The 23,838-nt window shown below is 60.3% G+C and overlaps 1 protein-coding gene across 1 annotated transcript in view; it reads left to right on the top strand.

The window, feature by feature from the left end:
* The window catches only part of UBAC1 (UBA domain containing 1), a 36,835-nt gene that overhangs the window by 7,958 nt on the left and 5,039 nt on the right, over positions 1–23,838 (top strand). Inside the window, exons 2-9 of the mRNA XM_076056033.1 lie at positions 508–628; positions 1,578–1,651; positions 3,904–4,014; positions 5,672–5,774; positions 13,012–13,129; positions 19,343–19,691; positions 20,777–20,863; positions 22,901–23,042. Of these exons, the coding sequence (XP_075912148.1) occupies positions 508–628; positions 1,578–1,651; positions 3,904–4,014; positions 5,672–5,774; positions 13,012–13,129; positions 19,343–19,691; positions 20,777–20,863; positions 22,901–23,042 (1,105 nt within the window). The remainder of the gene's footprint in view (positions 1–507; positions 629–1,577; positions 1,652–3,903; positions 4,015–5,671; positions 5,775–13,011; positions 13,130–19,342; positions 19,692–20,776; positions 20,864–22,900; positions 23,043–23,838) is intronic.

Raw genomic sequence — 23,838 nt, 5'->3', positions numbered from 1 at the left:
CATCATTTACTATCTTAATAATTATTCTCATTATCCGGCTATCGCTCATTAATCCCATTCATCCAATCCATTCGTCATCATTCACTGCCGTCAATTTAACTTCCACCGCTTCCTCTCATCTATTTCATTCGCCTCGTCGCCACCGCTCCGTCCACGCGTTGTACCCTTCATTAATTACCGCGTGAATTCCTTTCAGAGATATGAGACGATTGATTGATCACCACGTTTCGATCGCAACACAGGGCGACCGTCTTCAGGCGATCGAATAAACCTCGCGGCCCATTAATTTTCTACCCACGTGGTGACTTTTACCCAAAGAACCTACGGGTGTGGATTCCCGTGGTCACAACTGCTTCAAATCAAGATCGATGATGAGATGAGCCTCACACGCGTTGGCGGGTCTTGAAAACTATACTTTTGACTCGCTACTTCGCTGAATATTTATATTTTTTTCGGTTTGCCATGACCCACGCCACGCCACGCCTCCCCCCACCCCCACCTCCTTAGTGCGTGCCAGGAGCGGCGGAGGACCCCAAAGCCGCGAGCCGCTACAAGCTGGTGCACGTGGGCAGCGTGCGGAGCCTGGCGGACTCGCGCACGGCCGCGCAGGAGGGGCTGCAGGACCAGGGTGAGAGGCCTCGTCGCTCGTGCGGCAGTGCTGGCCGCCTCGCCCCACCCCCACCCCCACCCCCGTCACCGTCACCGTCGCGTGCCGCCGTGCCGGTAGCCTTCGGAGGCGCGGCTGCCGCCGCTGCTCGCTGCTGCCGACAGCGCTCTTGCCCCGCGCGGTCTGTTAAGGCTACACGGTGGGGGGTTGGTGGAATCTTTGTCTTTGTGCGCGGGGAGCAGCGGGCACAGTGGGCACAGCGGGCACGGCGGGAACCCCGACGACGATCCGAACCGGTCCCGGGTGCGTGGTGAACGTCGCCACCGGGGGGGGAGCAAAAGGCAGCCGGGCACGGTGCCGGCCACCCACCCCACCCCTCCCCCCTCCCCCCCTCGCGTGCCGCCGCCGTGCCGGTAGCCTTCATGGGCGCCGTCCGCTGCCACTCGCCGCCGACGGCACTTGCCCCGACAGCCTGCTAAGCCTACACGGTGTGGCCGCGCCGCTCGAACGAACCCGGACGGAAACCCCCGACCTGGATTCCCGTCTCGCGGGCCAACGCCGACACCGTCGGCGGTCACCTGAACCGGCCCCCGGGAGCCTCCGCCTAGGTCGACTCGGCCGTCAGAACGATGCACCCGGCACGGTGCGGAGTCGACGTGGCCAGCGGGCGTGGGTGGTGCCGGCCGAGGGCCCGCCCGCCCGCCCGCCCGCCCGCCGGCTCGCGGCCGAGACCGCCTCTGCTCAGCAGCGCTCGTCTCGATTTGAAACTTTCGCGAGCGCGGCAACGCGCGCTCTTCGGTTCTCGCCGGTGAAGTCGTCTAACGTGGCGGCGGGTAGAAAACGCCATCTGTTAATTTTTTTCCCCTCTGCCTTTGCCGAAAGAGCCGTCGAGTCGGGCGCCCGTCCGGTGAAGGCCACGCCGGCACGGCGCCGGCGGTTTGGCGGGAAAGTTTTGCGATTGTCGCCGCAGACGTGCTGCTGCTGATCCGCCGGCGCACCCCGCCGCCGCTTCCCAAGATGACGGACGTGGCGTCCGAGGAGAAGGTTCGCTCCCGCCGCCGCGGTGGGGGGGGGGGCGGGGGCAGGGGGGGGCAGGGGGGGGCACCCCCTCCTCCTCCGCTTTCCCCACTCTGCGAAACGTCGTACTCAGTTTGTAAATGTTGTGGCTTTGCTCTCCAACACGCCGGTGTGCTGTACTAGTATACTACACTATACACTACACGACTATACACTACACTATACACTACATTATACACAACACTATACACTACATTATACACTACACTATACACTACTATACACTACATTATACACTACACTATACACTACACTACTATACACTACACTATACACTACACGACTATACACTACACTATAAACTACACTACTATACACTACACTACTATACACTAGTGCTGTACCAGTGACGAATTGGCCACGTTCTGTTGACGTGACAACCCTTACTAGTTGGCTGTGTCGGGTGGTGGCGGGGTTTTAACGGCACATTAACACATTTACTGGTGGCGGGTTTCAACAGCACATTAACACATTTACTGGTGGCGGGTTTCAACAGCACATTAACACATTTACTGGTGGCGGGTTTCAACAGCACATTAACACATTTACTGGTGGCGGGTTTCAACAGCACATTAACACATTTACTGGTGGCGGGTTTCAACAGCACATTAACACATTTACTGGTGGCGGGTTTCAACAGCACATTAACACATTTACTGGTGGCGGGTTTCAACGGTACATTAACACATTTACTGGTGGCGGGTTTCAACGGCACATTAACACATTTACTGGTGGCGGGTTTCAACGGCACATTAACACATTTACGTGATCTAACCCAAAAACCTCTGTTATGCGCGATAGCTTCGTCTGCGTCTGTGTGTGTGTGTAGTGCGTCTGTGTGTGTGTGTAGTGTGTGTGTGTCTGTGTGCAGTGTGTCTTTGTGTCTGTGTGTGTGTCTGTGTGTGTGTGCGTGTGTGTGTAGTGTGTCTGTGTGTGTGTGTCTGTGTGTGGTGTGTGTCTGTGTGTGGTGTGTGTCTGTGTGTGTAGTGCGTCTGTGTGTGTGTGTCTGGGTGTGTCTGTGTATGTGTGTAGTGTCTGTGTGTGTGTGCATCTGTGTGTAGTGTGTCTGTGTGTGTCTGTGTGTGTGTGTAGTGTGTGTGTGTGTCTCTGTGTGTGTAGTGTGTGTCTGTGTGTGTGTGTGTGTCTGTGTGTGTGTCTGTGTGTGTGGCTGTGTGTGTAGTGTGTCTGTGTGTGTAGTGTGTGTGTGTGTCTGTGTGTGTAGTGTGTCTGTGTGTGTAGTGTGTGTGTCTGTGTGTCTGTGTGTGTCTGTGTGTGTCTGTGTGTGTCTGTGTGTGTAGTGTGTCTGTGTGTGTGTAGTGTGTCTGTGTGTGTGTAGTGTGTCTGTGTGTGTGTGTGTGTCTGTGTGTGTGTGTGTCACTGTGTGTGTCTGTGTGTGTGTGTGTGTCTGTGTGTGTAGTGTGTGTGTAGTGTGTAGTGTGTCTGTGTGTGTGTGTCTGTGTGTCTGTGTGTAGTGTGTCTGTGTGTGTGTGTGTCTGTGTGTCTGTGTGTGTGTAGTGTAGCGGTCAGCGTTGCACTGCCCTGCGAACCTCGATACCCCAGTTCGTTTCCTGCTCACGGCCAACACCGGTGACGATTATTTGTACCGGTCCTGGGCCTCCACTTGGGTCGACAAAATGTGTACCTGGTGTAGCGGTGTGTAAACATCGCCACTGGGGAGACAAAGGCGGTCGGGCGTGGTGCTGGCCACCCACCCCCTCGTGTACCGTTCCGGCCTTCATAGGTGCTCGCTAACAGCACTTGCCCCTACAGTCTGTTAAGGCTATACGGGGGGGTCTTTGTTTGTCTTTTGTGTGTGAACGTGTGTGCGTGCGTGTGTGCGTGTGTACTTACGTGGGTGTGTGCGTGCGTGTGCACGTACGTGTGTGTGCGTGTGTGTGTGCACGTGTGTACGTACGTGTGTACGTACGTGTGTGTGTGCACGTGTGTGTGCGCGTGTGTACGTACGTGTGTGTGTGCGCGTGTGTGTACGCGTGTGTACGTACGTGTGTGTGTGTGCGTGTGCGCGTGTGTGGCCGTGTGTGTGCGCGTGTGTACGTGCGTACGTGTGTGCGCGTACGTGTGTGCGTGTGTGTGCGTACGTATGTGCGTGTGTGCACGTGCGTACGTACGTGTGTGTGCACGTGTGCGTGTGCACGTACGTGTGTGTGTGCGTGCGTGTGTGCGTGCGCGTGTGTGAACGTGTGCGTGTGTGTGTGTAGCGGAAGGCGGAGCAGAAGGCCCCGGATCGTGATGCCATCGTCCAGGCGACGGCGGGCGTGAGGGCGAGGAATGCGTCGCGCACCACCACCGCCCCCCCCAACATCCGTGACGTGAGGAGCGGCCGCCTGTTCCTCCTCCTGTTGTTGTTGTTGTTGTTGTCTGCGTGTGTGTCCGCGTGCGTGCCTGTGTGTGTGTGTGCGTTTACGGGGGGAGCGGTAGTGTAGCGGGTAGCGCTACGCTGCGCTACGAACCTGGCGACCCGGGTTCGATTCCCGCTCACGGCCAACACCGGTGACGATTCTCTGAACCGGTCCCGGGCCTCCCCTAGGTCGACTCAGTCTTAAATGACTACCTGATGCGATGTGTAGTAAACATGGCCTTTAGGGAGACAAAGGCGGTCGGGCGTGGTGCTGGCCACCCACCCCCTCGTGTGCCCTTCCGGCCTTCATAGGTGCTCGCTACCAGCACTTGCCCCTACAGTCTGTTAAGGCTATACGGGGGATCTTTGTGCGTTTATGGAGGACGCTGCTACTGGGCAGTTGCAGGCAGTCGCCCTCCGACAGCAACGGAGGGCAGAGGAGCGACGCTCACAACAACGAGCGGAGCGCTGGGCGGATAAAATGCAGCGAGTTGGTACAGACGGGGGCACAGGTGGTGCATCAGCCACTCATCTCAGTCAGCCGACCCGTTGCACCTGCTGGGTCTGTCTCGTGACCTCCTGCACCTAGCCTGGCACAGTAGGGGGGTCACAGCTGGTGGTGCATCTATCGGTCATCTCAGTCGGCCAACCCACGGCACCTGCTGGGGGTCTGTCCCGTGACCTCCTGCACCTAGCCTGGCACAGGGGTTACAGCTGGTGGTGCATCTGCCGGTCATCTCAGTCGGCGAAACCCACGGCACCTTCTGGGTCTGTCCCGTGACCTCCTGCACCTAGCCTGGCACAGTAGGGGGGGTCACAGCTGGTTGTGCATCTACCGGTCATCTCAGTCGGCCAACCCACGGCACCTGCTGGGGGTCTGTCCCGTGACCTACCTGTCAGCGAGCCTCCTACACTTCGACGCGATAGCCTCAAAGTGCACCTGGCCCGGCACGAGCGGCGTGGTGACGTCACCGCCACTTTAGTGGCCAATGGCGGGGATCGGTGCGTGTGTGCGTGACGCTCCGCCCAACTCCGCCTGCTCATCCTCCCGTTGTTGCTTTCCGTGCGTTTCTGCGTGCGTGCGCCTGGGTTCCCGGGCCTTCATAGTTGCTGCTGCTGCTGCTACTCGCTGACAATTGCTTTCCCCATAACAGTTCCCAACAGTCTGTTAAGGCTCCGTAGATGGGGGGGGGGGTGGTCTTTGTCTTCCGTGTGTGCGTGTGTGAGCGTGTGAGCGTGTGTGTGTGCGTGTGTGTGTGTGCGTGTGTGCGTGTGCGAGGAGCGGTGGTGGTAGCAGTTAGCGCCGCGCTACGAACCCAAGTTCGATTCCCGCTCACGGCCAACACCGCCGGTGACGACTCTCCCAACCGGTTCCCATTCCAACCCCTAGGTCGACTCGGCCTCAAACGAGTAAACCCGGTGTGGCGTAGTTAAACATCGCCAGCACTGGGGGAGACAAAGGCGGCCGGGCGTGGTTGCTGGCCACCCCACCCACCTCGTGTGCCCACAGTGCCGGTAGCCTTCACAGGCGCTGCTGCTGCTCGCTAACAGCACTTGCCCCGACAGTCTGTGAAGGCTACACGGGGGACCTTTGTCTGTTGCTGTGTGTGTGTGTGCGTGCGTCACAGTTCCACACGGACCTGCGCAAGATCCTCGTGTCACTCATCGACGTCGCGCAGAAGCTGCTCGCTCTGAACCCCGAAGCGGTCGACTTGTTCCGCACCGCCAACGGTGCGGCGCTCGCTCCATCACTCGCTCCATCACTCGCTCGCTCACTCGCTCCGTCACCCGCTCGCTCGCTCGCTCGCTCACTCCATCACTCGCTTGCTCACTCGCTCCGTCACCCGCTCCGTCACCCGCTCGCTCCCTCACCCGCTCGCTCCATCAGCCGCTCGCTCACTCGCTCCATGACCCGCTCGCCCGCTCGCTCCATCACCCGCTCGCTCCATCACCCGCTCGCTCCATCAGCCGCTCGCTCGCTCGCTCGCTCACTCCATCACTCGCTCCATCACTCGCTCGCTCGCTCCATCACTCGCTCCATCACTCGCTCGCTCACTCGCTCCATCACCCGCTCGCTCGCTCGCTCCGTCACCCGCTCCGTCACTCGCTCGCTCACTCCATCACTCGCTCCATCACTCGCTCGCTCGCTCCATCACCCGCTCGCTCACTCGCTCCGTCACTCGCTCCGTCACCCGCTCGCTCCCTCACCCGCTCGCTCCATCACTCGCTCGCTCACTCGCTCCGTCACCCGCTCGCTCGCTCGCTCGCTCCATCACCCGCTCGCTCGCTCGCTCCATCACCCGCTCGCTCCATCACTCGCTCCATCACCCACTCGCTCCATCACCCGCTCGCTCCATCACCCGCTCGCCCGCTCGCTCCATCACCCGCTCGCTCCATCACTCGCTCCATCACCCACTCGCTCCATCACCCGCTCGCTCCATCACCCGCTCGCCCGCTCGCTCCATCACCCGCTCCATCACTCGCTCCATCACCCGCTCGCTCGCTCGCTCCATCACCGGCTCGCTCGCTCCATCACCCGCTCGCTCGCTCGCTCCATCACTCGCTCGCTCACTCGCTCCATCACCCGCTCGCTCACTCGCTCCATCATCCGCTCGCTCACTCGCTCCATCACTCGCTCGCTCACTCGCTCCATCACCCGCTCGCTCACTCGCTCCATCACCCGCTCGCTCACTCGCTCCATCACCCACTCGCTCACTCGCTCGCTCCATCACTCGCTCCATCACCCACTCGCTCCATCACCCGCTCGCTCCATCACCCGCTCGCTCGCTCGCTCCATCACCCGCTCGCTCACTCGCTCCATCACCCGCTCGCTCACTCGCTCCATCACCCGCTCGCTCACTCGCTCGCTCCATCACTCGCTCCATCACCCACTCGCTCCATCACCCGCTCGCTCCATCACCCGCTCGCTCGCTCGCTCCATCACCCGCTCGCTCGCTCCATCACCCGCTCGCTCACTCGCTCCGTCACTCGCTCGCTCACTCGCTCCATCACCCGCTCGCTCCATCACCCGCTCGCTCACCCGCTCGCTCACTCGCTCCATCACCCGCTCGCTCACTCGCTCCGTCACCCGCTCGCTCGCTCCATCACCCGCTCGCTCACTCGCTCCATCACCCGCTCGCCCGCTCGCTCCGTCACCCGCTCGCTCGCTCGCTCCGTCACCCGCTCGCTCGCTCGCTCCGTCACCCGCTCGCTCGCTCCGTCACCCGCTCGCTCGCTCGCTCCGTCACCCGCTCGCCCGCTCGCTCCGTCACCCGCTCGCTCACTCGCTCCGTCACCCGCTCGCTCGCTCGCTCCGTCACCCGCTCGCTCGCTCCGTCACCCACTCGCTCGCTCGCTCCGTCACCCGCTCGCCCGCTCGCTCCGTCACCCGCTCGCTCACTCGCTCCGTCACCCGCTCGCTCCGTCACCCGCTCGCTCACTCGCTCCGTCACCCGCTCGCCCGCTCGCTCCGTCACCCGCTCGCTCACTCGCTCCATCACCCACTCGCTCCATCACTCGCTCGCTCACTCGCTCCATCAACCACTCGCTCACTCGCTCCATCACCCACTCGCTCCATCACTCGCTCGCTCACTCGCTCCATCACCCGCTCGCTCCGTCACCCGCTCGCTCACTCGCTCCATCACCCGCTCGCTCACTCGCTCCATCACCCACTCGCTCCATCACTCGCTCGCTCACTCGCTCCATCACCCGCTCGCTCACTCGCTCCATCACCCGCTCGTTCACTCGCTCCATCACCCGCTCGCTCGCTCGCTCGCTCGCTCCGTCACCCGCTCGCTCGCTCGCTCCATCAGCCGCTCGCCCGCTCGCTCCATCACCCGCTCGCTCACTCGCTCCCATCAGCCGCTCGCTCGCTCGCTCGCTCCGTCACCCGCTCGCTCACTCGCTCCGTCACCCGCTCGCTCGCTCGCTCCATCACCTGCTCGCTCGCTCCATCACCCGCTCGCTCGCTCGCTCGCTCCGTCACCCGCTCGCTCCATCACCCGCTCGCTCGCTCGCTCGCTCGCTCCATCAGCCGCTCGCTCGCTCACTCGCTCCGTCACCCGCTCGCTCACTCGCTCGCTCCATCACTCGCTCCATCACCCACTCGCTCCATCACCCGCTCGCTCCATCACCCGCTCGCTCGCTCGCTCCATCACCCGCTCGCTCGCTCGCTCCATCACCCGCTCGCTCACTCGCTCCATCACCCGCTCGCTCACTCGCTCGCTCCATCACTCGCTCCATCACCCACTCGCTCCATCACCCGCTCGCTCCATCACCCGCTCGCTCGCTCCGTCACCCGCTCGCTCGCTCGCTCCATCAGCCGCTCGCTCCATCACCCGCTCGCTCACTCGCCCGCTCGCTCCGTCACCCGCTCGTTCGCTCGCTCGCCCACCACTCGCCAGCACTAGCCGCTCACTCGCTAACACTCACCGCCACTCGCAAATCGCCCGCCCGCCCACTCGCCCACTCGCTCACTCACCAGCACTCACCACTCGCTCGCAAATCACTCGCTCGCCACTCACTACTCACTCACAACTCGCTAATAGTCGCCACTCACTAATACTCACCACTCACTCGCCACTCACGAATACTCACCACTCACTCACTCGCTAATACTCGCCACTCACTCACCACTCGCTAATACTCGCCACTCACTAATACTCACCACTCACTAATACTCATCACTCACTCGCTACTCACTAATACTCACCACTCACTCACTCGCTAATACTCGCCACTCACTCACCACTCGCTAATACTCGCCACTCACTAATACTCACCACTCGCTAATACTCACCACTCACTAATACCACTCACTAATACTCATCACTCACTCGCCACTCACTAATACTCACCACTCACTCACTCGCTAATACTCACCACTCACTACTCACTCACCACTCGCTAATACTCGCCACTCACTAATACTCACCACTCACTAATACTCATCACTCACTCGCCACTCACTAATACTCACCACTCACTAATACTCATCACTCACTCGCCACTCACTAATACTCACCACTCACTAATACTCATCACTCACTCGCCACTCACTAATACTCACCACTCACTACTCACTCACTCGCTAATACTCACCACTCACTAATACTCACCACTCACTAATACTCACCACTCACTAATACTCACCACTCACTAATACTCACCACTCACTAATACTCACTACTCGCCACTCACTCGCCACTCACGAATACTCACCACTCACTCACTCGCTAATACTCGCCACTCACTAATACTCACCACTCGCTAATACTCGCCGCTCACTACTCACTCACCACTTGCTAATACTCGCCACTCACTAATACCACTCACTCGCCACTCACTAATACTCACCACTCACTACTCACTCGCTAATACTCGCTACTCACTCACCACTCACTAATACTCGCCACTCACTAATACGCACCACTCACTCGCCACTCACGAATACTCACCTCTCACGACTCACTCACTCGCTAATACTCACCACTCACTACTCACTCACCACTCACTAATACTCACCACTCACTAATACCACTCACTAATACTCACCACTCACTCGCCACTCACTTATACTCACCACTCACTACTCACTCACTAATACTCACTACTCACTCGCAACTCACTAATACTCACCACTCACTACTCACTCACTAATACTCACCACTCACTCGCCACTCACTAATACTCACCACTCACTACTCACTCACTCACTATTACTCGCTACTCACTACTCACTCACCACTCGCTAATACTCGCCACTCACTAATACCACTCACTAATACTCACCACTCACGAATACTCACCACTCACTCACTCACTAATACTTACCACTCACTAATACCACTCACTCGCCACTCACTTATACTCACCACTCACTAATACTCACCACTCACTCGCCACTCACTTATACACAGCACTCACTCACCACTCACTAATACTTACCACTCGCTACTCACTCACCACTCACTAATAATTACCACTCACTACTCACTCGCCACTCACTAATACTCACCACTCAATACTCACTCGCCACTCACTAATACCACTCACGAATAATTACCACTCACTAATACTTACCACTCACTAATACTCACCACTCACTACTCGCCACTCACTAATACTCACCACTCACTAATACTCACCACTCACTAATACTCACCACTCACTCGCCACTCACTTATACTCACCACTCACTACTCACTCACTAATACTACTCACTACTCACTCGCCACTCACTAATACTCACCACTCACTAATACTCACCACTCACTCACCACTCACTCACCACTCACCAATACTCACCACCCGCTAAAACTCACCACTCGCTAAATACTCGCCACTCGCTCGCTAACGCTCACCGGCACTCACTCGCAGATACTCACCACTCGCTGAACCCTCGCCAACACTCGCCAACACTCGCCAACACTCGCCAACACTCGCCAACACTACCACGCCAACCCACGCACGCTCGCCCGCTCGCTCGCCCACACATCGCTCGCACAAAGCACTTGATTCACCCTTCACTTACGCATACACCGGGTGACACTCGCTCCTACAGCTCCTGTGTGCGTGCGTGCGTGCGTGTGTGCGTGCCTGTGCGTCCACGTGCGTGCGTGCATGTGTGTGTGTCTGCGTGTGAGCGGTAGTGTAGTAGCGGGTAGCGCTACGAACCCGGCGGCCCGAGTTCGATTCCCGCTCACGGCCAACACCACCAAGTGACGATTATCTGAACCGGTCCTGGGCCTCCCCTGGGTCGACTCAGCCTTAAAATGAGCACCTGGTGGCGGTGTGCAGTAAACATCGCCACTGTGGAGACAAAGGCGGTCGGGCGTGGTGCTGGCCATCCACCCCCTCGTGTGCTGTTTCGGCCTTCATAGTGTGCTCGCTAACAGCACTTGCCCCTGCAGTCTGTTGAAGGCTACACTGGGGATCTTTGTGTGTGTGGAGTGCTAGCAGCATTTGCCCCTGCAGTCTGTTGAAGGCTACCCGGGGGATCTTTGCCTTTGTGTGTGTGCAGTGCTAACAGCACTTGCCCCTGCAGTCTGTTGAAGGCTACCCGGGGAATCTTTGTGTGTGTGCAGTGCTAACAGCACTTGCCCCTGCAATCTGTTGAAGGCTACCCGGGGGATCTTTGCCTTTGCTGTGTGTGCAGTGCTAACAGCACTTGCCCCAGCAGTCTGTTGAAGGCTACCCGGGGGATTTTTGTGTGTGTGCAGTGCTAACAGCACTTGCCACTGCAGTATGTTGAAGGCTACACGGGGGATCTTTGCCTTTGCTGTGTGTGCAGTGCTAACAGCACTTGCCCCAGCAGTCTGTTGAAGGCTACCCGGGGGATCTTTGTGTGTGTGCAGTGCTAGCAGCACTTGCCGCTGCAGTATGTTGAAGGCTACACGGGGGATCTTTGCCTTTGCTGTGTGTGTAGTGCTAACAGCACTTGCCCCTGCAGTCTGTTGAAGGCTACCCGGGGGATCTTTGCCTTTGCTGTGTGTGCAGTGCTAACAGCACTTGCCCCTGCAGTCTGTTGAAGGCTACACGGGGGACCTTTGTCTTTGTGTGTGTGTAGTGCTAACAGCACTTGCCCCTGCAGTCTTTTGAAGGCTACCTGGGGGATCTTTGTCTTTGTGTGTTGGCAGTGCTAACAGCACTTGCCCCTGCAGTCAGTTGAAGGCTACCCGGGGGATCTTTGCCTTTGCTGTGTGTGCAGTGCTAACAGCACTTGCCCCTGCAGTCTGTTGAAGGCTACACGGGGGACCTTTGTCTTTGTGTGTGTGTAGTGCTAACAGCACTTGCCCCTGCAGTCTTTTGAAGGCTACCTGGGGGATCTTTGTCTTTGTGTGTTGGCAGTGCTAACAGCACTTGCCCCTGCACTCTGTTGAAGGCTACCCTGGGGATCTTTGTCTTTGTGTGTGTGCAGTGCTAACAGCACTTGGCACTGCAGTCTGTTGAAAGCTACCCGGGGGATCTTTGCCTTTGTGTGTGTGTAGTGCTAACAGCACTTGCCGCTGCAGTCTGTTGAAGGCTACCCGGGGGATCTTTGTCTTTGTGTGTGTGCAGTGCTAACAGCACTTGCCCCTGCAGTATGTTGAAGGCTACACGGGGGATCTTTGCCTTTGCTGTGTGTGCAGTGCTAACAGCACTTGCCCCTGCAGTCTGTTGAAGGCTACACGGGGGACCTTTGTCTTTGTGTGTGTGTAGTGCTAACAGCACTTGCCCCTGCAGTCTTTTGAAGGCTACCTGGGGGATCTTTGTCTTTGTGTGTTGGCAGTGCTAACAGCACTTGCCCCTGCAGTCTGTTGAAGGCTACCCGGGGGATCTTTGTCTTTGTGTGTGTGTAGTGCTAACAGCACTTGCCCCTGCAGTCTGTTGAAGGCTACCCGGGGGATCTATGTCTTTGTGTGTGTGCAGTGCTAACAGCACTTGCCCCTGCAGTATGTTGAAGGCTACACGGGGGATCTTTGCCTTTGCTGTGTGTGCAGTGCTAACGGCACTTGCCCCTGCAGTCTGTTGAAGGCTACACGGGGGATCTTTGTCTTTGTGTGTGTGCAGTGCTAACAGCACTTGCCCCTGCAGTATGTTGAAGGCTACACGGGGGATCTTTGCCTTTGCTGTGTGTGCAGTGCTAACAGCACTTGCCCCTGCACTCTGTTGAAGGCTACCCTGGGGATCTTTGTCTTTGTGTGTGTGCAGTGCTAACAGCACTTGCCCCTGCAGTCTGTTGAAGGCTACACGGGGGATCTTTGCCTTTGCTGTGTGTGCAGTGCTAACAGCACTTGCCCCAGCAGTCTGTTGAAGGCTACCCGGGGGGTCTTTGTGTGTGTGTAGTTGCTTCAGCACTTGCCCCTGCAGTCTGTTGAAGGCTACCCTGGGGATCTTTGTTTTTGTGTGTGTGCAGTGCTAACAGCACTTGCCCCTGCAGTCTGTTGAAGGCTACCCGGGGGATCTTTGTCTTTGTGTGTGTCTGCAGCCATGCTGGACGAGGATGTGGAGGCGGAGCGGCCGGCCGAGGTGGAGGGGGCGCTGACGCAGCTGCTGGAGATGGGCTTCTCAGAGAGCCGTGCCAGCGTGGCGCTGCACACCAACGAGTGGGTGCACACTCGCTCGCTCACACTCGCTCACACTCGCTCACACTCGCTCACACTCACACTCGCTCGCTCATACTCGCTCACGCTCGCTCACTCATACTCGCTCACACTCGCTCACTCATACTCGCTCACACTCGCTCACACTCGCTCACTCATACTCGCTCACACTCGCTCACACTCGCTCGCTCATACTCGCTCACACTCGCTCGCTCACACTCGCTCACACTCACACTCGCTCGCTCACACTCGCTCACACTCGCTCACACTCACTCGCTCACACTCGCTCACACTCGCTCACACTCGCTCACACTCGCTCACTCACACTCGCTCACACTCGCTCACACTCGCTCGCTCACACTCGCTCACACTCGCTCGCTCACACTCGCTCACACTCACACTCGCTCACACTCGCTCACACTCACACTCGCTCACACTCGCTCACTCACACTCGCTCACACTCGCTCACACTCGCTCACTCATACTCGCTCACACTCGCTCACACTCGCTCACTCATACTCGCTCACACTCGCTCACACTCGCTCGCTCATACTCGCTCACACTCGCTCGCTCACACTCGCTCACACTCACACTCGCTCGCTCACACTCGCTCACACTCGCTCACACTCACTCGCTCACACTCGCTCACACTCGCTCACACTCGCTCACTCACACTCGCTCACACTCGCTCACACTCGCTCGCTCACACTCGCTCACACTCGCTCGCTCACACTCGCTCACACTCACACTCGCTCACACTCGCTCACACTCACACTCGCTCGCTCACACTCGCTCACACTCACACTCGCTCGCTCACACTCGCTCACACTCACGCTCGCTCACACTCGCTCACACTCGCTCGCTCACACTCGCTCACACTCGCTCACACTCGCTCGCTCACACTCGCTCACACTCACACTCGCTCACACTCGCTCACACTCACACTCGCTCGCTCACACTCGCTCACACTCACACTCGCTCGCTCACACTCGCTCACACTCACGCTCGCTCACACTCGCTCACACTCGCTCGCTCACACTCGCTCACACTCGCTCACACTCGCTCACTCGCTCGCTCACACTCGCTCACACTCACACTCGCTCGCTCACACTCGCTCGCTCACTCGCTCGCTCACACTCGCTCACACTCACACTCGCTCGCTCACACTCGCTCGCTCACACTCGCTCACACTCGCTCACACTCACACTCACTCGCTCACACTCGCTCACACTCGCTCGCTCACACTCGCTCACGCTCGCTCACACTCACACACGCTCGCTCACACTCGCTCACACTCGCTCACACTCGCTCACTCACACTCGCTCGCTCACACTCGCTCACGCTCGCTCACTCACACTCGCTCACACTCGCTCACTCACACTCGCTCACACTCACACTCGCTCGCTCACACTCGCTCACACTCGCTCACACTCACTCGCTCACACTCGCTCACACTCACACTCGCTCGCTCACACTCGCTCACACTCGCTCGCTCACACTCGCTCACGCTCATACTCGCTCACGCTCATACTCGCTCACACTCGCTCACGCTCACACTCGCTCACGCTCGCTCACACTCGCTCACACTCACACTCGCTCGCTCACACTCGCTCACGCTCGCTCGCTCACACTCGCTCACACTCACACTCGCTCGCTCACACTCGCTCACACTCACACTCGCTCACACTCGCTCACACTCACACTCGCTCACACTCGCTCACACTCACACTCGCTCACGCTCGCTCACACTCGCTCGCTCACGCTCGCTCGCTCACACTCGCTCACGCTCACACTCGCTCACGCTCACACTCGCTCACACTCGCTCACACTCACACTCGCTCACACTCGCTCACACTCGCTCGCTCACACTCGCTCACGCTCACACTCGCTCACGCTCACACTCGCTCACACTCGCTCACACTCACACTCGCTCACGCTCGCTCACACTCGCTCACGCTCGCTCACGCTCACACTCGCTCGCTCACACTCGCTCACGCTCGCTCACACTCGCTCACACTCGCTCACACTCGCTCGCTCACACTCGCTCACGCTCGCTCACTCACATGCCAACGTGTGGGTGCACACGCGCCCATACTCGCTCACACTCGCTCACACTCACTCGCTCACACTCGCTCACGCTCGCTCACACTCGCTCACACTCGCTCACACTCACTCGCTCACGCTCGCTCACACTCGCTCACACTCGCTCACTCACATGCCAACGTGTGGGTGCACACGCGCCCATACTCGCTCACGCTCGCTCGCTCACACTCGCTCACGCTCGCTCACGCTCGCTCGCTCACACTCGCTCACGCTCGCTCACACTCGCTCACGCTCGCTCACGCTCGCTCGCTCACACTCGCTCACGCTCGCTCACACTCGCTCACGCTCGCTCACGCTCGCTCGCTCACACTCGCTCACGCTCGCTCACGCTCGCTCGCTCACACTCGCTCACGCTCGCTCACACTCGCTCACGCTCGCTCACGCTCGCTCACTCACACTCGCTCACACTCGCTCAAACTCACTCACGTTCGCTCACTCGCTCGCTCACATGCCAACGAGTGGGCGCGTGCTCGCTCACACTCGCTCACGCTCGCTCGCACAGAGCAAACCTCACCCCTGCTCAGCCCTCACTTGCTCGCTCACACAGCTCACTCACTCTGTCACTCACCGTGTCAGCCGCCCACTCGCCCATCCGCACTCTCACCCATTCACCCACTCACGCTAACCCGCTCACCCACCCACTCACCCACCCACCCTCACCCACCCTCACCCACCCACCCTCACCCACCTTCACCCACCCACCCTCACCCACCCACCCTCACCCACCCACCCACCCTCACCCACCCACCCTCACCCACCTTCACCCACCTTCACCCACCCACCTTCACCCACCCTCACCCACCTTCACCCACCTTCACCCACCTTCACCCACCCTCACCCACCTTCACCCACCCACCCACCCACCTTCACCCCCACCCACCCTCACCCACTTCACCCACCCACCCACCCTCACCCACCTTCACCCACCCACCCACCCTCACCCACCTTCACCCACCCACCCACGCTCACCCACCTTCACCCACCCACCCACCCTCACCCACCTTCACCCACCCACCCACCCTCACCCACCTTCACCCACCCACCCACCCTCACCCACCCACCCACCCTCACCCACCTTCACCCACCCACCCACCCTCACCCACCTTCACCCACCCACCCACCCTCACCCACCTTCACCCACCCACCCACCCTCACCCACCTTCACCCACCCACCCACCCTCACCCACCCACCCTCACCCACCTTCACCCCACTCCCCACCTTCACCCACCCACCCACCTTCACCCACCCTCACCCACCTTCACCCACCCACCCTCACCCACCTTCACCCACTCACCCACCCACCCTCACCCACCTTCACCCACTCACCCACCCACCCTCACCCACCCTCCCTCACCCACCTTCACCCACCCACCCTCCCTCACCCACCCTCACCCACCCTCACCCACCCAACCTCACCCACCCACCCACCCTCCCACCCTCACCCACCCTCACCCACCCACCCTCACCCACCCACCCACCCTCACCCACCCACCCTCACCCACCCACCCACCCTCACCCACCCACCCACCCACCCACCCTCACCCACCCACCCACCCACCCTCACCCACCCACCCACCCTCACCCACCCTCACCCACCCACCCTCACCCACCCACCCTCACCCACCCTCACCCACCCTCACCCACCCTCACCCACCCTCACCCACCCACCCACCCTCACCCACCCACCCACCTTCACCCACCACCCACCCACCCTCACCCACCTACCCACCCTCACCCACCACCCCTCACCCACCCACCCACCCACCTTCACCCTCCCTCACCCACCCTCACCCACCACCTCACCCACCCACCCACCCTCCCACCCTCACCCACCCTCACCCACCCTCACCCACCCACCCTCACCCACCCTCACCCACCCTCACCCACCCACCCACCCTCACCCACCCTCACCCACCCACACCCACCCTCACCCACCCTCACCCACCCACCCACCCTCACCCACCCACACCCACCCACCCACCCTCACCCACCTACCCACCCTCACCCACCCACCCTCCCTCACCCCACCCCCACCCACCCACCCTCACCCACCCACCCCCACCCACCCCCACCCACCCACCCTCACCCACCCACCCTCACCCACCCACCCTCACCCACCCACCCTCACCCACCCACCCTCACCCACCTTCACCCACCCACCACCCTCACCCACCTTCACCCACCTTCACCCACCTTCACCCACCCACCCACCCTCACCCACCTTCACCCACCCACCCTCACCCACCTTCACCCACCCACCCACCCTCACCCACCTTCACCCACCCACCCACCCTCACCCACCTTCACCCACCCACCCACCCTCACCCACCTTCACCCACCTTCACCCACCCACCCTCACCCACCTTCACCCACCCACCCTCACCCACCTTCACCCACTCACCCACCCACCCTCACCCACCCTCCCTCACCCACCTTCACCCACCCACCCTCCCTCACCCACCCTCACCCACCCTCACCCACCCACCCTCACCCACCCACCCTCACCCACCCACCCTCACCCACCTACCCACCCTCACCCACCACCCTCACCCACCCACCCACCCACCTTCACCCTCCCTCACCCACCCTCACCCACCCTCACCCACCCACCCTCACCCACCCACCCTCACCCACCCTCACCCACCCTCACCCACCCACCCTCACCCACCCACCCACCCTCACCCACGCACCCTCACCCACCCTCACCCACCCTCACCCACCCACCCACCCTCACCCACCTACCCACCCTCACCCACCACCCTCACCCACCCACCCACCCACCCTCACCCACCCACCCTCCCTCACCCACCCCCACCCACCCACCCTCACCCACCCACCCTCACCCACCTTCACCCACCCACCTTCACCCTCCCTCACCCACCCTCACCCACCCTCACCCACCCACCCTCACCCACCCACACCCACCCTCCCACCCTCACCCACCCACCCTCACCCACCCACCCTCACCCACCCTCACCCACCCTCACCCACCCACCCACCCTCACCCACCCACCCTCACCCACCTACCCACCCTCACCCACCACCCTCACCCACCCACCCACCCTCACCCACCCACCCTCCCTCACCCACCCCCACCCACCCACCCTCACCCACCCACCCTCACCCACCCACCCTCACCCACCCTCACCCACCCACCCTCACCCACCCTCACCCACCCTCCCTCACCCACCCCACCCACCCACCCTCACCCACCTACCCACTTTCACCCACCCACACTCACCCACCCACCCACCCTCACCCACTCACCCTCACCCACCCTCACACCACCCCTCACCCACCCACCCTCACCCACCCACCCTCACCCACCCATCCACTTGCCCCACCCTCACCCACCCACCCTCACCCACCCACTTGCCCCACCCTCACCCACCCACCCTCCCACCCTCACCCACCCACCCTCCCACCCTCACCCACCCTCACCCCCCCACCCTCCCACCCTCACCCACCCTTACCCCCCCCACCCCTCCCACCCTCACCCACCCTCCCACCCACCCTCACCCACCCACCCTCCCACCCTCACCCCCCCACCCTCCCACCCTCACCCCCCCACCCTCACCCCCCCACCCTCCCACCCTCACCCCCCACCCACCCTCACCCACCCACCCTCACCCACCCACCCACCCTCCCACCCACCCTCACCCACCCACCCTCCCACCCACCCTCCCACCCACCCTCACCCACCCACCCTCACCCACCCTCACCCACCCACCCTCCCACCCTCACCCCCCCACCCTCCCACCCTCACCCCCCACCCACCCTCCCACCCTCACCCACCCACCCTCACCCACCCACCCTCACCCACCCACCCTCACCCACCTACCCACCCTCCCACCCTCACCCACCCACCCTCACCCACCCACCCTCACCCACCCACCCTCACCCACCCACCCTCCCACCCTCACCCACCCACCCTCACCCACCCACCCTCACCCACCCACCCACCCTCACCCACCCACCCTCACCCACCCACCCTCCCACCCTCACCCACCCACCCTCACCCACCCACCCCCACCCACCCACTTGCCCCACCACCCTCACCCACCCTCACCCACCCCCACCCACCCACCCACTTGCCCCACCCACCCTCCCAGCATGTCGGTGACGCGCGCGATGGAGTGGCTCATTGAGCACGAGCACGACTCAACGGCGGCCGCCACCACCTCCTCCACCTCCTCCACCTCCTCCGCCACCACCACCTCCACCGCCTCCTCCGCCACCTCCTCTGCCCCGGCGGTCACGGCGCCGGCGGCTCCGGCGACGGCCCCGTGGCTGCCGCGCCCCCCGGCGGCCTCCCCGGCGGCGGCGGCGGCGGCGGCGGCGGCCCCTCGGTCACCGAGGGGCGGGGCAAGCGGGGCCCAGGGAGAGGTCGCGACCCCGGACGACCTCACGGAGGTGTTCCGCCGGATCCGGCGCCGGCGCGAGTTCCGGCCGGACCCGATGGTGAGTGCAAGCACGGCGCAACCGCAGCAGCTCCCGCAACCACGGCAACCACCGCAACCACGGCAACCACCGCAACCACGGCAACCACCGCAACCACGGCAACCACCGCAACCACCGCAACCCAGCGCCAGGGATGAGCGCAGGTGGCTACGTACAGTGTGAAAGAAGTTCAAAATGCATACGGACCACCTCAACCACAGCAACCACCGCTGCCACAGCAGCCGCATCAACCGCCGCAACTGGGATCGGAACCCGCGACCTCCTGTAGACCAGGCGAGGTAGTTAACATCGCATAGCCACCGTGATGATGATGATGAGAGAGGCACAGACCTCCTGTATACCAGGCGAGGTAGTTAACATCTCATAGCCACCGTGATGATGATGATGATGATGAGAGACACGCAAACTCCAAATATACAGCAGTAGCAGCAGCAGGCGTCGTCAGGGTCGGGATGGAACCCGTGACCTCCTGTAGACCAGGCGAGGTAGTTAACATCTCCTAGCCACCGTGATGATGAGAGAGAGACACAGACCTCCTGTGTACCAGGCGAGGTAGTTAACATCTCATAGCCACCGTGATAATGATGATGATGAGAGAGAGACACAGACCTCCTGTAGACCAGGCGAGGTAGTTAACATCTCATAGCCACCGTGATGATGATGATGATGATGAGAGAGAGACACAGACCTCCTGTGTACCAGGCGAGGTAGTTAACATCTCCTAGCCACCGTGATGATGATGATGAGAGAGAGACACAGACCTCCTGTGTACCAGGCGAGGTAGTCAACATCTCATAGCCACCGTGATGATGATGATGAGAGACACACACAGACCTCCTGTAGACCAGGCGAGGTAGTCAACATCTCATAGCCACCGTGATGATGATGATGAGAGAGAGAGACACAGACCTCCTGTGTACCAGGCGAGGTAGTCAACATCTCATAGCCACCGTGATGATGATGATGAGAGAGATACACAGACCTCCTGTAGACCAGGCGAGGTAGCCAACATCTCGTAGCGACGCTCGCAGGGTGGGTGGCTGTTGCCGACGGGGGGTGCTGCTGGCTTTGTCTGTGCGAGGCAGGCGCTGGCTGCGCTGCTGGAGATGGGCTTTGAGGAGAAGGACATCGTGGAGGCGCTGCGAGTCAACGGCAACAACCAGGAGGCCGCTGTGAGTGCTGCTGCTGCTGTGGTGTGTGTGGTGTGTGTGTGGTGTGTGGTGTGTGTGGTGTGTGTATGTGTGGTGGGGCTGTGTGGTGTGTGTGTGGTGTGTGTGTGGTGTGTGCTGTGTGTGTGTGTGGTGGGGGTGTGTGTGTGTGGTGTGTGTGGTGGGGCTGTGTGTGTGGTGGGGCTGTGTGGTGTGTGTGTGTGTATGGTGGGGGTGTGTGGTGTGTGTGCGGTGTGTGTGTGTGGTGTGGTGTGTGTGGTGTGTGTGTGGTGTGTGTGTGCGGTGTGTGTGGTGTGTGTGGTGTGGTGTGTGTGTGTGTGTGTGCTGTGTGTGCTGTGTGTGGTGTGGTGGGGCTTTGTGTGTGTGTGGTGGGGGTGTGTGGTGTGTGCTGTGTGTGTGTGTGGTGGGGGTGTGAGTGTGTGGTGTGTGGTGTGTGGTGTGGGTGTGGTGTGTGTGTGCTGTGTGTGTGTGCTGTGTGTGTGTGGTGTGTGATGTGTGTGTGTGCTGTGTGTGTGGTGTGTGTGGTGTGTGTGTGGTGTGCTGTGTGTATGTGTGGTGTGTGTGGTGTGTGTGTGGTGTGCTGTGTGTGTGCTGTGTGTGCTGTGTGTGTGTGCTTTGTGCACGCTGTGTGTGCTGTGTGCGTGCTGTGTACGTGTGTGCCGCACACTGTGTACGTGTGTGTGTGCTGAGTGTGAGTGGCTGCCTGATTCACACTGTCTTGTGTGTTGTGTGCTGTGTGTGTGCTGTGTGTGCGCTGTGTGTGTGTGTGTGCTGTGCATGTGTGTGCGTCCTGTGTGTGTGCTGTGTGTGTGTGCGCTGTGTGTGTGTGTGTGTGCGCTGTGTGCACGCTGTACGTGTCTGTGTGCGCACTCTGTACGTGTGTGTGTGTACGTGCGTGTGTGTGTGTTGTGTGTGTGCGCTGTGTGTGTGTGCGTGCTGTGTGTGTGTGGTGTATGTGTGGTGTGTGTGTGTGCTGTGTGTGTGCTGTGTGTGTGCGCTGTGTGTATGCGCTGTGTGTGCTGTGTGTGTGCGCTGTGTGTGTGTGTGCGTGCTGTGTACATGTGTGTGTGCACGCTGTGTACGTGTGTGTGTGGTGCGCGTGTGCGTGCTGTGTACGTGTGTGTGTGTGTACGTGTGTGTGTGTGCGCTGTGTGTGTGCGTGCTGTGTACGTGTGTGTGTGTACGTGTGTGTGTGCGCTGTGTGTGTGTGCGCTGTACGTGTGTGTGTGCGTGCTGTGTACGTGTGTGTGTGGTGTGCGTGTATGTGTGGTGTGTGTGTGTGCTGTGTGTGTGTGTGCTGTGTACGAGTGTGTGTGTGTACGTGTGTGCGTGCTGTGTACGAGTGTGTGTGCGCGCTGTGTACATGTGTGTGTGGTGTGCGTGTATGTGTGCTGTGTGTGTCCGTGCTGTGTACGTGTATGTGTGTACGTGTGTGTGTGTACGTGTGTACGTGTGTGTGCTGTGTGTGTGCGCTGTGTGTGTGTGCGTGCTGTGTATGTGTGTGTATGTGTGCTGTGTGTGCTATACATGTGTGTGTGCGTGCTGTGTACGTGTGTGTGTGGTGTGCGTGTATGTGTGGTGTGTGTGTGTGTGTGCTGTGTGTGTGTGTGCTGTGTACGAGTGTGTGTGTGTACGTGTGTGTGTGTGTACGTGTGTGCGTGCTGTGTACGAGTGTGTGTGTGTGTGTGCTGTGTGTGTGTGGTGTGCGTGTATGTGCTGTGTGTGTGTATGTGTGATGTGTGTACGTGTGTGTGTGCGTGTGTGCTGTGTGTGCGTGATGTGTACGAGTGTGTGTGTACGTGTGTGCGTGCTGTGTACGAGTGTGTGTGTACGTGTGTGCGTGCTGTGTGTGTGTGTGTGTGCGCTGTGTGTGTATGTGCTGTGTGTGTGTGTATGTGTGATGTGTGTACGTACGTGTGTGTGTGTACATGTGTTCGTGCTGTGTACGTGTGTGTGTGTGTACGTGTGTGTGTGTGTGTACGTGTGTGTGTGTACATGTGTGTGTGTACGTGTACGTGTGCGTGCTGCGTGCGCGCGCAGTGCGAGTGGCTGCTGGGGGAGCGTGCTGGCGCGTCCTCCGAGGGCGGCGAGGGAGGCCTGTCCCCCGGCAGCCCGCTGCTTCAGGCCATCCTGGAGAACCCCGTGGTGCAGCTGGGACTCACCAAGCCCAAGATCCTGCTCGGTACGGCCACTGCACCTCCCCGCTCACTCCCTGCCTCTTCCGGCCGGGGGCGCGTTGGGTGCGTGCTGGCTGACAGTGCCACCCACCCCCTCTGTGTGTGCCACTGTGCCGGCCTTCATAGGCGCTGCCGCTGCTGCCGCTCGCTCACAGCACTTGCTCACAGCACTTGCTCACAGCCACTTGCTCTTACAGCACTTGCTCTTACAGCACTTGCTTACAGCACTTGCTCTTACAGCACTTGCTCACACAGCACTTGCTCACAGCCACTTGCTCACAGCACTTGCTCACAGCACTCGCTCACAGTCACTTGCTCTTACAGCACTTGCTCACAGCACTTGCTCACAGCACTTGCTCTCACAGCCACTTGCTCTTACAGCACTTGCTCACAGCACTTGCTCTTACAGCACTTGCTCACAGCACTTGCTCTTACAGCACTTGCTCACAGCACTCGCTCTCACAGCACGTGCTCACAGCACTTGCTCACAGCACGTGCTCACAGCACGTGCTCACAGCACTTGCTCACAGCACGTGCTCACATCACTTGCTCACAGCACTTGCTCTTACAGCACTTGCTCTCACAGCACTTGCTCTCACAGCACTTGCTCACACAGCACTTGCTCACACAGCACTTGCTCTTACAGCACTTGCTCACAGCACTCGCTCTTACAGCACTTGCTCACAGCACTTGCTCTCACAGCACTCGCTCACAGCACTTGCTCTTACAGCACTTGCTCTCACAGCACTTGCTCACAGCACTTGCTCTTACAGCACTTGCTCTTACAGCACTTGCTCTTAC

The sequence above is a fragment of the Petromyzon marinus genome, chromosome 74 (genome assembly GCF_048934315.1).
Source record: "Petromyzon marinus isolate PM22_M1 ecotype Great Lakes invasive population chromosome 74, UKy_Petmar_22M1.pri1.0, whole genome shotgun sequence".
NCBI lineage: Eukaryota > Metazoa > Chordata > Hyperoartia > Petromyzontiformes > Petromyzontidae > Petromyzon > Petromyzon marinus.
Note: the sequence above shows the minus strand (reverse complement) of the source record. Positions and strands in the feature narration are given on the sequence as shown.